Here is a 15,306-nt window from a genome sequence, read left to right on the forward strand (position 1 = left end):
TCCTCTGAAAATAAATGGTGGTTTACCAAATAGCGTTCATAGGTAGCACTATTTTGCACTAAATGTTCCAGGAGGAATGTTGATTCTGTGACAGTCACTGGCATGGACCTTGATCAATGTGGAGTGAAAAAATAGGTGGCTGATGTGGTCTGGAGTTCCCTCCCATGAAGTAACTTGGTAACAAGAAAAACAGTTCCCAGTCCTTGTTTGCTTAATCTGATCTGATCTTTTGATCGCTTGGTGGCTTGTTTGTTTGTAAAACTCTTCACTTGTTTTGGATTTTACTGGCTACATTGTGAATACACAGATCAGGTTTGAGTCCAGCTGCTTTCATTACTTGCATCTATCAGAAAAATAAATTGAAAGGTAAGATAACATTGTGAGAATCATTACCTCCAGTGGAAGGTGTCATGCTACTTCTGTAAGCAGTAACGTAACTTAAATTTCCAGGTCCTCTTGGAATTTTCTTAATACCGGTATCTACTGGGTTAAAAATTGATTCTTTCTATAGTTAGTAGTAAACTGTCTTGTATAATACAGACTGTCTTGTATAATTTCCTTTTTTCCAGATTACAGAACAGGCCCGTGTTTCACACAAGTTAACAACCAGATGTGTCAGGGCCAGCTAACTGGGATTGTTTGCACAAAAACCCTCTGCTGTGCAACCATTGGGCGTGCATGGGGTCACCCCTGTGAAATGTGCCCTGCTCAGCCTCAGCCATGTCGTCGTGGCTTCATCCCTAATATTCGCACTGGAGCATGTCAAGGTAAGTCTTATGGTTTAAATTGTGTATGACCATTGTGTTGCTGATATGCACCCTGAAATCCTTGTGTCCACTTAAAACAACATCACTGTTTTCCTTGTGTGTGTTCTGTGTCTTTACTTTTGATAAATTCGGATATGCTTTGCTGTTGATAGGCATTTTCCCAGGTTTCATTTCTCCACCAATTAAAGTTGGGATAGGCATATTCATGGCACTGCCATGCCATACCTGGGGGGCATCTGTATCATCCTGCAGCATTCTTTTCCTACGTGAATAAAGCTTGATGTATAGTATGAGACCAGAGGGCCCATTTCTCTTGAAGTGGGTCAATGAGTTTGGACTTTTTGACCTTAGAGTAGTAATTCACTGCACTTGGTTAGATTTTGTTTTTGTCCTAAGTGGATGTACCAGGGAACATCTTGTATTGGTGGAAACCAAGAACTTGGAAAAGTGTGGGAGTCGCTGTTTTACTGCTTCTGAATTCAACCAAACAGTGTCCCACAGAGTACCGTTGCATGTTTCGTCTGTGTCTGTCATGTCACAATCTTGCATTGTATAGGAAACAAGAGATTCGATGCATTAAAGTGGGTTAAATTAAATTCAGTGCTAGTGGTGATCCAGTCCCAGTCCCGAGTATTGGTGTTGGTCATCCAGCTATTTACCCCTTCCAGGCAGCCTTCACTGTCATTTGGACTCAAGAGCACGGGACCTCAAGCTAGAGGTATACAACACACCTGTACACCTTCAGTGGTATTGAGGGGACCTGCTGTTTTGGAAGTGTTTGCTATTAATTCTGATATGTCAGTGCCTGGGCCATAAAGGTGTAAAGGTGAGCTCTCAGCTGATGTCGGAGTGGCTTTAAAGGCAGAAAATGTACCATCGTTAGTGCCCACATCTCACGCAAAACTCATTACCATTTGCAAGACCACATCACTTTTAGGCCCTTCCTGAGTGGAAGCATCTGGCTGTGGGGCTGTGCTAACGGCCATCAGGAAAAAAAGGCCAAGCCACCTCATATTGGCATGGTTCAGGCGCCTGTGATGCTGCTCAATATGCAGCTGGTTGGCCAGATGCTGCCAGTAGCAACTCTACACCAAGCCCTTTCAGAATAGTTCCTGGTCTAGGTCGCCGCTGAGGATAGTGTCATTTATGGCCTCCATCTTAGAGGTATGGTGCTGCATGCTGAACAGCAGCACCAGAAATTCAAAAAACCTACGTGAGCCCATGCTGACCTGGTCACTACGGGCAAACCTCTCCTCCCTCCAGTAAGTCAATTCACACCACCTAGTATCCCCACTGTGCTGGCAATGGGGCCCGAGTAAAATACAAGGACCATGTACCATGTAACTGAACCAAATGACGCCATTCTGAGTGATGAATTAATCCATGACATTCCTGCAGAACAGAAAAGAAAATAGTTTCCGTGGGGAAAGGCCAGACGATTACCCCTCAACCCTCTTGTGGGGAAATTTTAGGGTGTTGTCAGGAGTCTGAATGCTCCAGATGTTCTTACACATGCTCAGAAGGAAGCCTTGTTTAAATCCCTTCGTGGTTAAAAGATACTCCTTGCCCAGCCTGCAGTCCCAGGGAAGTCAAGAGATTTGGCAGGGGCAGTCCAGGCAGAAAAGTCTTGCCAGTCAGTTGACCGTGTGTGCCCCAGTGGAAATTTATTTTGGCCAGGGCTGTCCCCAGGCTGCTTCCTCAGCCAGGCTTCTGGCACTGTAGAACTTGTTTTAGGTCTGGAACAAAAGCAATGTTTCTTCATCAGGAACGTACAACACCTCGCAGGCAGTGGACACAATGAGAGGTTGGCTGCCCACTCCTTCAGTGTGAACACAGGCGTGGGGAGACATACCCAGGGCTGCCATTAAGGCAGAGGGAAAACAAGAAATTCAGGTTCCAGTGTCAATCAAACATCTTACAGGGAATCTATGAGGGCCTGGGCCAATAATGACATGTAGATTCCCCGTTGGTGTCCCACTCAAAAAGTTTAAGCTGCCATACCCGGGACACCAGGCAGGGTATGGGAGCTACTAGTTTTCTGCCAGTGGGGTGATAGCACACCCAATGACACCTAGAGCCTCTGTAGCATCTTTATAAAAATGGGTTGGCAGACAGGTGGTCTGCATCCTTGCCACGCCAGCCGGCTTCATGGGAAGCTTGGACCATGGTCGCTAAAACTGCTAGTGCGTTTCATAATCATTAATTCTAGTGACAAATCTAGGTCTAGACCTTCGTTTCATAGCCTGGTTCTGAGATCTTTCTTGTCCCACTTGAGGATTTGAGGGTTCTGGCCTCTTTCAGGTATATTGGTCGGGTGACATCTTCATTGCACACTGTTGTTCTGGTTTTTAGTGTTAGTTGGTGTATGAACCATCTCCAGTTGTTATGCCTGTTTTGCATTGCATGGGTGGTACTAATTTAGATTGGTTTAAGGCTGGGTCCCAACCTGCATGTGAGCAGTCTGAATTCATCGAGGTTTGGGATCAGGTACAGTGGTGCATCTGAAGCTTTCCTGTTGTTATTGTGTCCCCTTTGATCAACAAACGTTCAACGGCCAACTACACTCATACCTTAGCCAATTCCTGAGCAGCACAAGTGTGAATACACGGTTATTCTCCTTACTTCAGTTTAGGGACACCTCGGGTCCAGCTTCCCTCCTGAGCTTCCTCTTGGTTGAAAACTATTCTATCACCTCCTACATCATGAAACTCATTTGACCCACTTGATTGCAGACTTATCGGGCAGTTTTCCAGACTCCCTCTGTAACCTGGACAGATCAAGGGCAAGTGGTCTTATCTCCATCCCGGGCAGGTCTTCCATCTGTTCCCCTACTTACCTCATGTTTGATAACAACAGAGACTCCTTGCACAGTATCATTACCATAGTCTGGCCAGTCACCTGGCTCCTCATTGGGGCCATTCCCAACGTTCCCGTCCCAGTGCTCAGGATCTCGTGTTAGGGCTTGCACTTTATGGGCATCCACAGTCCCAACCTGTTTCTTCAAGTTAGCACTGACCATCTGTACTACTTTATCTTCTAATCTCTTCTCATTTTCTCTCTGTTTCTGTAGAGTTAGACCTTGCATCATCAGCTGCGTCTCGTGCCTTTGCACCTTCTCTTGTAACCTTTCCATTTGAGCAAGCAGTTCTCTCTTTTTTTGTCTTCCCATTGCTTCTTTTCATTACAGTTAGCATGGCAGCATACACACAACATCTTACAGATGGTACCTTTACCTTTTCCATCTTTAACTTTTCCCTGTGCCAGGTTTATGTGGCTTTTCACTGGGTCCCACTCAGACCACTGGTCTCAGACCTCAGCATTGTGAAACCAGGGCCGGCAGGGGAGAACCCCGTGCTTACTCAAAAAAACCTCCACGCTGCTATTCTCGAACCCTGCTCGCTGCACCATTTTGTGTCATGGTCAGGCCCTCTGCTGCTATCTGCCCCTTGAAAGAATAAGGTTCTGAGTCTGAGGTACAAAGTGATGTGTTTTAGGATAAGGCACTTATTAAGTGGATAACAATTATGCACCCCGCGAGTGGGGACTATTGTGCTTCTATTCCAAAATTCCTTATAATCTACCTAGTAGATATCACCTAGTTCCTGGAAAGGCACTCCTTCCCTTGGCAACCCAAGGGAGGGGATATTGCCAGGGCACCCTTCCTCGGGCTCGCTCGGATCAGATGCCTGGAATACTGTGTCCAGCTTTGCAGTCCTCAGCACAAGAAGGACATGGATCTGCTGGAGCAAGTACAGAGGAGGGCCACGAAGATGATCAGAGGGCTGGAGCACCTCTCCTACGAAGGCAGGCTGAGAGAGTTGGGGTTGTTCAGCCTGGAGAAGAGAAGGCTCCAGGGAGACCTTGTAGCAGCCTTGAAGGGGGCCTGCAGGAGAGATGGAGAGGGACTGTTTATCAGAGAGTGTAGCGATAGGATGACGTGTAGCAGTTTTAAACTGGAGGAGGGTAGAGTTAGATTAAGTATGAGGAAGAAATTTTTTACTCTGATGGTGGTGAGGCACTGGAAGAGGTTGCCCAGGGGAGTTGTGGATGCCCCATCTCTGGAATGTTCAAGACCAGGCAGCCTGGTCTAGTGGGAGATGTCCCTGCCTGTGGCAGGGGTTTGGAACTAGGTGATATTTAAGGTCCCTTCCAATGTACACCATTCTATTATTCTGTGATTCTACAATTCATACAGCCTCCCCATGGTGCCCATGCTCAGTGCCTGGCGGGGCCACTGCCCTGCAGCCCGGCCCAGCCAGCCCCAGCCCAGTGGGAGGGAGGGGAGGCCCAGCCCGGCCTGGCTGTGCAAAGCGTGACCCTACGCTGAGCGTCGCATCTGTGAACAGTGCGGTTAACGCAGGTTAGTATTGGGGCTGGAATCAGGTGCTGTAAATCAGTGCCCTTCTTTGAGTTCTGATTATGACCTGTACAATGACATAAATTAAAAAAGACAGCAAAATCCTCTCTGATCAGTCAGTCCCTGTGGGGCAGCACGGCTGGGATACTGCAGGCATTGCCTGCACAGCAGATCTCTGTGACTGAGTTAAGACCCTTCTTAGCAAAATGATGAAGTTGGCTAGAGTGATCTGCTCTGAATTTTTATTTAGGTGATTCCCTATAGTGCTGGAGAAATTTCTACTTTTACTTCCCTGTTTACAACATAACGAAAAGCAAAATTGGAAAACAAATCCAAGTAGTGGATTTGTTTGGGTGCTTGTATGTGTTAGTAAGAATTTCTGTTAGGCAATTCAGAAAATGGGCTTTGACGGTGTCTCCTGTGAGACGCTGGATGTACGGGCTGGATGAGCAGTTGGTGAGGTGGATGGGAAACTGGCTGAATGGCCTGGCCTAGAGGGCGGTGATCAGCATCGCGGAGTCTAGTTGGAGGCCAGTGACTAGCACTGTACCCCAGGGGTTGATACCAGCTACAGTCCCGTTTAACGCCATTCATGGGCTGCATGATGAGTCAGAGTGTATCCTCAGCAAATTTGCAGGTACTCCAAACTGGGAGGAGTGGCTGATATACCAGTGGGTCATGCTGCCATCCAGAAGGACCTCAACAGGCTGGAGAAAGGGGCTGACAGGAACCTCATGAACTTCAATAAGGAGAAGGGCAAAGTTCTGCACCTGGGGAAGATCAGCCCCAGGTACCAATATTGCTGGCTGCTGATGATCTTGAAAGCAACATTGCAGAAGAGGACCTGTGGGTCCTGGTAGACACCAGGTTGAACATGAGCCAGCAATGTGCCCCTGCAGCAAAGAAAGCTAATGGTGCCCTGGGCTGTGGAAGAAAAAAGTATTGCCAGCAGGTCAAGGGTGGTGATCCTTCCCCTGTCTTCAGCACTGGTGAGGCCACACTTGGGAGTGCTGTGTTGTGTTCTGGCCTCCCCAGAAAGAGCAAGATGGAGCTACTGGAGATAGTTCAATGAAGGGCCACAAATATAAGGGACAGGAGCAGCTCTACTCTGAGGAAAGGCTATGTAAGCTGGGACTCTTCAGCCTGGAGAAGGCTCAAGGGAGGGTCCAAAGACAATAGAGCCAGGCTCTTTCTAAGTGGAGTCCAGTGACAGGACAAGAAGCAATGGGCACAAACTGCAACACAGGAAAAGCCTCCTCAACATCAGGAAACATTTTCTTACTGTGAGGGTGGCTGAGCACTGGCACAGGTTACTCAGAGAGGTTGTGGAGTCTCCATCCTTGGAGACATTCAAAAGCTGTATGGACATGATCCTTGGCAACTTTCTCTAGATGTCCCTGCTACAGGAGGGTGGTTGGGACCAGATGACCTCCAGAGGTCCCTTCTAACCTCAACCAGTCTGTGATTCCATGAAAAACATCCTGATTCAGGCAGCTGCTGTTGCTGGTAGTGTTATAAAATATTTCAGGAAAGTTACTCTTTTAGTGCTTCAAAAGTGCTAGGTAATGTCCTTGTTTTCTCACTTTTATTTCCTATTCCTTCTCTTTCATCTATTCTGCGGCGCCATGTGTTGCAGTATTATTCTTAGTGCTGCTTTCTCCTACACTGCACCATAGCTCAGTGGCTTAAAATTGCACAAATGTAACAAAGTCCATTGTTTGGGTAGATTTCTACTTCAGGTCTCCTCCATAAGTGTTCTTGGTAAGGGTCCTCTATGAACTTGAGTTGAAAAATTGGGAGAAAATCAAGATGTTGTAAGATTTTTAATTATTAGAAATTAAAACTTGATGAAACATCTTTTTGGATTTTTCCTTCAGTTTTCATTCACATAGTGGTATGGTTGACCTGAAACTCCAACTGAAGCTATTAGCTCAAATCCACTTCTATGGAACTCCTCACAGTATTATCTTAGCAAAGGCATCTATTTCATTTAAAATACTTAGATGAGTTTTAAGCAACAATAAATCCCTTAATTTTTCTTCATTTCAAATATTTGCTTTCCTGTTTTTCTGTGCTTACACTACTTAAAGCATCCAAATTATACTAAGGAGAAATATTTTATTGCGCTTTTCCTTATATGTCAGAAATAGGCCTCTCTGTATAACAGCTTACATTTTATTGTTAATCTTGAAGTGATTAGTATATTTTAGACATTCTTTTCATAACAATGTCATAAACAGAAACAGCGTACTGAAGGCATGCACATTGGTTGCAATCTCCAAGTGAAACTCCTTTGTATGATGAAGTTGGCCAGTTATAATGAATTCTTAAAACTTCTCTGCCAAACTGATCTTGGCATAGCTTCTGGGGCTTCTTTTAAATTATGTGAGAGATCAGTAGAGCTCTTTAGCACCCGTGCCCACAATACTTTGTTTTCTTTTTCTGCCAACTTATTCTGTGTGGCAAATATTTTTAAGTTATGCAGTTAACATCATTGCTGAATTCCACTGGGAAGCATAGAAACGATGTGGTAGTCTGTTTTGTGTGATGGACGAACAAAGGAAGTATAAACAGCCATCATTTTTGCTACAATTTTGGCATACTATTACTGTATAGGAAGATCTGATTGTATTTATGTCAGCAGGAGTTAGCATGTAATGTGTTCAAAGATGATGGTAAGGCAGAAACAGGTGAAAAAAGTTAGATTTTCTGAATGGAAAAGGAGAGACAAAGAATTTATTTGTTCCACAAAATCACTGCCTTTACTTCCAACAGTCAAGATCGTCCCTTTCAAGCTCTGAGTACTGGTAATTCTTCCTGACCTAAGTCCTGTGGTTTTTGCAGTTGGCAGCATGTTGTCTACTCCATCCTGAATTATCAGACCACTCTACTGGAGGAAGGGACTGGAGGAAGTAGCCCTTGACACTGGGGAGACACTGTTCATCTTTCCACACTCCATGTTAGGGTACATAGTCTGTAGAAATAAGCTGCAGGATTTTGCTACAGCTAGGTATGAAAACTTTAGAAAAAAGCAATACGGCAGTGTTGTTCACAGGGGGTCAAAAACCACCTCCAACAGTCGGTTAAAGTAGAAACCCTAGGAGGGAGCCAGAGGGTATGCTGAACAGACAAATTGGGACCGAAGTACTTGCTACTACACTGAAATACTGCAAGCAAATATAATCAGCTCTCAAAGCTTCTGTGCCAAACTCATCCTGGCAGAGAAAGGTGAATGGAGAGTTTAATCCAAATAGAAGGAGTAAAGGGTGGTAGATCTGTGAGTTGTGCAATAACAATAGCAGGTACAACCGCACAGAGGTAAACTGTGAAAAAAAAATAAAGGGTCCAAGATGGAGCTCTCGGGGTGTGCTACAAAAAAGTTAACAAGAGAGGAGTATTAGCAATTCAGGAAATAGTTGTTCTCCTAGTGTGGTAACTCCTGAGGAAACTTCATTTCATTAAATAGAAAGGTGACATTAAATATTTTCTCTGAGGATTTTAGAAACAAATACAGGGATCTTGCTAATGCTTTTCAATGCTTTTCATTTTGCTGATGGCATCAGATTTACAGACTTTTGTTAAAGGAATACAAAATCCCTCGATATTCAGTAAAACTGTATCTTTGTCATATATCAATTAGACCAGGCTCACTCAGTCCATAGTTTGAATGCTTGGCATTTTTTATGCAGATGCTTACATCAGCAGATAGCCTAGTTCAGGAGTTGATATGAACAAGTCAAAACCAGTAGAACTTGCAAGGCTTACTATTGGAAAATAGGTCACACAGGAGTGTGACAAGATTTAACTATTGAGTATAAAGTTGTTCCGACTTTTCACAGGATGTGCATGTTGCAATCTTAATGTATCTTAAATGGCTCTTTAGCACCTTTTCAGGGTAAACTATGTTCTCTGAGTAATGCGCTTGTATAGAACATTAGGATAGTATTGGTATTCCATTATTACCGTGAACAGCTTTTAAAAAATTAGAGAAGCAAAACCAATCAAAATTCAAATTGTTGGTTTTGGGTTTGTGGTTTTTTTTTCCCCCAACAGTTTCTATTCAGTCATTGCTTAAACAGGAATAGTAGCTGTTCAGACATCCCTCTTCCGAAGAATTTAGGCTGGAGGAACTTAAATGTTCCACTTTAAAGTACTTTATTGCCATTGCTACACAGCCTTAGGAATAGCATAGTGGCAGAAATCCTGTGTTGGACGTTTTTTCAGTTCCTCCCTGCATTCCTCAACAGTCCATTTCTCAGCTACACCCTTTCCCTTCAGACAGTTAATTTTTTGCACTAAGGAGAGAAAAATAGTTCTGGCTGAATAGCTTTTGAAAATATGAAGGTTTTTCTTCCTGCTACCATTGCTGACATTGTTAAGTACATATAGCCATTACAGGAGATAATATATTAAAAAAAAAAAAATCTCTTCTATAGTAGGAGTATACTGTACTGTATGTTAAAGGCACTGACATGGACTGGACAAAACAGAGAAGAAAGATGAAGGTTCAAATTCACAATGAAGAGTGATAGATGATAATTTTTAGATAATCTAGTGCATGAAATTAATGTGTCTGGTTTACTGACAGTATTAACAGTGTCATTTAGGATCCCATTCTGCTATCATGAAAATAAGCATTAAAACAGGAAAAAAAAAAGTTTAGTATAATTTCTGTTGCATGTTTGTATTTGTACTATTTCTGTTGTCTAGGATGCAGAGGAAGAACCACCAGTTTTCCATTGTATTCACAACCAGTTTACTTTTAAGTTCCCATATGCCAAATCCATTACAAAGAAATTCCCCATACATATCATAGGTAGAATTCAAGAGAAAATTTGTATTTAGGTACAAATAACAATTTGGGTAATTGTTATTACTACCACTGTAAATAAAAAGAGCATTTCACAAAATTTGTGTATAAATTCTGAGAGGATTTATTTTTCCTGAGATTTTTGGTTCTTCAGAGAAACAGTCCACTCATCAGAAAGGGAAGCTGAATTTGGCTGTATTTTCAAAGGTACATGTTTAAAGTTAGCTGTGCAAATCCCGTAGGCATTTTTCAGAGAAAACTCCGCAAAAGCAAAGAACCCTTTTTCATTTGCCAGATATTATCAAGCCTATGAACACATGGAAACATTCTACCTAATCTGTAGCATATTGAACCTCTGTATACAGAACTGTATCTAGAGAGTTATTCCCCTAATTGTCTGTTTATTGCAAAAAGTTTATTGTGCTAAAGTGGTTGGGGTTTAAAAGCATGAGTAAATGGATAATTAATAATGCTAAAACTCCTGTGTGGCTTAGCCTCACTGTCAAAGATATAAAAAAGTAAATAAAAATATGCTTAATTTTAAATTTGTTGTATTTTCAGAAAAAATACTCTTACATCTTAAAATGGCATTTAGGAAGCAATTCATAAAGTGTGCCCTTTTAAGAAAATATTTTTGTCCTTTTTGACTTTTCTCAGTTCCCAAACACTAGTAATATATTAAAACAAACTTGGGTTTTCATCAAAATGTGATACTGACCAAAAAAAGCATCAGGCTTCTAGTGTGTATATATGTTTTTAAGCTAAGACTGAAGGTGAATATATTTATTCTCTTTACATTTAAATATGACTTAGAGTAGTTAACATATAAGCCCTCACAAATTAAGATTGATATTAGCACAGAAAAGTAAGATAGTGCACGTGATTCAAAGATTTGCAGGATCTCACCTTTCATAATGATACCCACCGTTTGTGTTTTCTTTTAATCCAAATTATTCTTTCAATAATTGGGATTGACGTTTCAGACTTCAGCAGAGCTTGACATTTATTTGTCCTTTTAAAACCATAGGATTGGAGTTGAAAGAAATCAATGCAATAGGTAGGTCTTAAAATTTTGTTAATTTCAAGGCTCCAGTGATACCTTTTCTATTTCTGGAAAGTATTAATTTCCTGCTGCTACTGCCATTAATTTACTATTACTTGACATCTTTGACTTAAAAAACTATGAAAGATACACAGTGGTTATTTTTAACCACTGATCTGCTGACACAGTTGGCTTAATTTAAATAAGCATTAATAAATGACAGAAGGCACAGGCATACTATGGATGATGAATGCATTTTGAGGCCCAAGGGTCAAAAGACAAACACCGTATTAGTTTTAGCCAGAAGGGAGCTACTGGGTGGGCTGGGTGTGAATAAATGGTGGAACCCATCTTCTGTCTAGGTGTTGCTAAATCATGTCCAAATTCCTTAAAATGCTTCAGAGATGAAAAGTTTGCTTTCCAGGTAAACTAGATCGCACCAGTTCTTACTTATTTAGAAGAAAAATGCTTGCAGAAAGTTTATGCCTCTGATAAAGTCATTAATCCATTTACAATCTAACTGTTGCATTTGGACATGGTACTATGCTGACTGAATCAGTACCCATCCAGGAACTAAATGAAGACTTCTCCAGCAAATGTACTTAAAACCAAGTCCAGTGGCTTAAATGCAATAAATAAAAAATGCCTTCTTCCTTGATTATGAGCGATTATTATGAAAAAGCAGATAAATGGACAAGGCATATATCATAGGTTTTATCTATAGTATGAATACCAGGAGTAACAAACACTGAGGAAGTACTATAAAGCACAGACTCAGGTGGAATTTCAGTGTCCTGTAAGGGCTTTTCAGGAGTACTGTATTCTACTATTAATATGTTTGTCCTACTCTATCTGCATCTTGCAGTTCTTTACATTCATAGTGGCAAAGAGCTTGTCATGGAATTGAGGAGGCAGAGAGAAAGAAAATGAACATGAACGCGAAGAGGAAAGAAATACTTTCTTCTGCATCTTAAATAAAGTTTACCAGCTGCTTCATTTCATAATGTATGCAAGCTAACAGAAAAACTGACTGAAAATGGAAAAATAGGCAAATGATTAAAACTCTTTTTTTATTTGTCATTAATGAGCAATTTGAGGGAAAGAAAGATGAAAAATATTTTTCCTAAATGCTTTAAAAATGTAGTAATCTTAAGCAGGTATTTTAATTATAATGGAGAAATGAGTGAAATAAAATTGATTTTTTTAAAAATAGTCAGTGTATTTAAAAATAGTCAGTAAGAATTCCATACTTAATTATAATTCAAGAAGAGAAAACAGTATGAAATTGACCTCCACACAGAAGAAGCTCTTTGGAAGTCATGTGGCTCCCTTTTCTACAACCTGGAAAGGACATTTTGCCTTTATATCTATTTCACAGTGTGGAGAACTAGCAAAATCAGTTTATTGTTGCTTCTTCTGTGGAAGGGAAAACTGTTTAACAAGAAATATTACCTGAAATCTCACAGAAGAGCTTCTGCAGGTTTTGGAACGAAACTTCCAAGCCTTCTTTCCTCTATGAAGATTTGGATGCCTGTGAAATTTCATGTGCATAACAGAACTCTCTGATAGCTGTAGATTAACTGAACTTTTAAAAATAGCTACTGAGAAGCTAAATACCCACATCTAATATGTATGTGATGCACTAGTCTAGAACGTGTTCTCCCTTTCCCTGTGTACAAACAATTTCAATCTGATTTAGCACTGGTTATTTCACAGAGACCTCTGTGATCCTTGGTATTACTTTAATTGCCCGTTTGCACTTACACATTGAGTCATAAGATAGTTTTGTATAAAAACCTGCAGAAATACAGGATGTTTCATGTATAAAAAAAAATGAGAGCGGGGAACAAAAAATGCAACACAATTTGAACTGGAAGTAGCACATAATAAAATACAACAGGAAGTTACTGAAAGTAAGAAGTAAAGTAAAAATGGCAATATATTTTCTAAGAGCATTTATTTAACATTGACAGTCCAGCCTAAAGAAATCTATGAAATTCTAGTCTTACTTATTACTTCAGTAAATAAAGTTATGCAGATCATTTGCCTTACAACTTAGCCTGTCTAAATAGTACCTATATTCTATTGACTTGAGCCGTTTGACTTCTGTCCGGAAAGAATATCCTGCAAGAATTATCATATCCAGTTAAGGTGGACAGGAGGGTTGTCCATATATACAGGCAGAGATCCTTTCAAAATAAGAATCTGCGCTTTGTTATGGCCCTGTATAAGGAACAATCTGAGGGCCCAGGATACCAACAGTAAGTTGTACAGATTTGAATTATTAAATATTTAAAGCTACGTAAGTCATAAGTCAATACACATAATGCATTTTGAGCTTATATGGAACAACACACATGAAAGTCTGAGCCACATTACTGCTGTTATTGTCATATCTTATATGGAATGTGCTCGGGTTTGCTATGGTTATTTTTAAGAATAATTTCAGACCTCTCTTGTCTATCAGCAAAAGCCATGATGAAATTTTGTATCTTATGTCAAGTAATCCTTCTTTTTTGTCTTGTAGATGTTGATGAATGTCAGGCTATCCCTGGAGTCTGCCAAGGAGGAAACTGTATTAATACAGTAGGTTCATATGAGTGCAAATGTCCTGCTGGTCACAAACAGAATGAGGCAACTCAAAAATGTGATGGTAAGCGATGATGTCAGAAAACATACCTAAAAAGTGGTTAAGTAAAACATTAGAGCGCTTTAGTAATGAAAGAAGAGGTTCTGAATAGTTGCAGTGTCTGATCTGAACAGACGTAACGTAATTGTACTTTGCTTTTTATTTCTTCTTTGCAACATTGTCTGTTTCTACTTTGCAGTTTATATTTTGCATTAAATGTTTTTTTCTGTCTGACTCATATGGGTAAAGGAAGTGTTTATCCTGTGTCAAAATTTAGAACTGTTGATACAGAGTGCATCTGTAAGCAGCATAAAACTGCAACTAAGTTATTAGGATTTTGTTTGTTTTCTCAGACGTGTCCAAAATATTCTAATATAAGTAGGTATTTTCAGCCTACTGACTACAGTGTGAAAAGCAAGTGTGGCAGTTTTGGTAAGGGATGTAAGAAATTGCCACTATGTAGAGTTTGTGTTGAAGAGCCTGGTTAAGTAAAAAATACATAGGAAATGTACTTCTTTTTTAGATAAAAAATCAAATAGACCACGTTTAATAAGCATAGTTTAATGAACTACCATAATAGACCACGTTTATTCAGTAAACATGTTGATACAATTAAGAACAGCAATTCTGTATAGTTTAAAGTAATGAGATAGAAAATTGCTGGGTTTGATGAAGACTTCACTGATTTGAGTGAATTTGCTATGCCTTCAAAAGAAATCAGAACTCTCAAACTTCATCCCAACCAGTGGGTACCTTCACATTCAAGTTATACAGATGGGAGGATTGCTTGTTCAAGGCTTCGACTTGTGGTTAGGTGGCAATTTAAGTATATTACCAAATTACATTATACTCACTATTCAGTTAGAAACAAATACATTGTTTGTAGCCAATTTTAGAAGTCAGAGTTTTCTGTAATTTTACCTACAATACAGAATTCACAGAAAAATTAAGTAATACAATCAGTGTGAAAATCACATTTTATAAGTGAAAATGTTGCATCTGGTGTTGTTGCAAGTAATACTGAAGAGTAAGTAAAAAAAATATCCAAAGGTATTTTTCTGTGGTCCTGTCCTCCACCTTCTTCTGTTTTTTTATGTTGACTGGTTTCAATTTTTGCTCAGTACACAATGATGTTGCTGTCATGAGTTTTTCTAGGGGAAACCTGGCTATATCTTTTTAAAACCTTCCAAGAAACAGTTTGCAAGAAATAGAGCTGCAAGCATAGAAATAGAGGTATCCAGCATATGCGCAGAGGTTTAGGGCTCTGCAGGGAGCAATCACGTTCACAGGGAAAGCAGGTCCATTTAAATCATTGTAGAAGTAAGGCAACACCAGGAGCCTTGCTGAGACACTGGGAAAAAGAATCTCTCCATACCTTGAAGAAAATAGAATACAAAAAGAGTTGTACAGCAATAGAACAGTATGGTCCCAACTCCACAGCCTTCTGCAGGATCGAGGGAGAAACCAGAAGGTACCATGTGGAGTGAGGAATCCTACAAAAGAAGGTGACTGAAAGGGACATTTGTAATCAGAGCCACTTTACTTGGGAGAATTAAATCCAAGGCATTTCATCTACCCTGTGCTGCAGAGGAACCTGTGAGGATCAGGGCTAAGCAGAAAGTGGGCAGCACATCTTGGTAAAATCTTTCACTTTTTGTGGGAGACAGAATGGGACTGTAACCATAGGCAAGAGGTAGTGGG

The 15,306-nt window shown here is 40.6% G+C and overlaps 1 protein-coding gene across 2 annotated transcripts in view; it reads left to right on the top strand.

Moving 5' to 3' along the window:
* FBN2 (fibrillin 2) overlaps positions 1-15,306 on the top strand; it is a 174,896-nt gene that overhangs the window by 40,348 nt on the left and 119,242 nt on the right. For both annotated transcript variants that reach the window (XM_063319662.1, XM_063319663.1), the window contains exons 6-7: positions 570-767; positions 13,504-13,629. In XM_063319662.1, coding sequence (XP_063175732.1) covers positions 570-767; positions 13,504-13,629 — 324 coding nt within the window. The remainder of the gene's footprint in view (positions 1-569; positions 768-13,503; positions 13,630-15,306) is intronic.

Source organism: Chroicocephalus ridibundus, chromosome Z, assembly GCF_963924245.1.
Source record: "Chroicocephalus ridibundus chromosome Z, bChrRid1.1, whole genome shotgun sequence".
NCBI classification, from domain to species: Eukaryota; Metazoa; Chordata; class Aves; order Charadriiformes; family Laridae; genus Chroicocephalus; species Chroicocephalus ridibundus.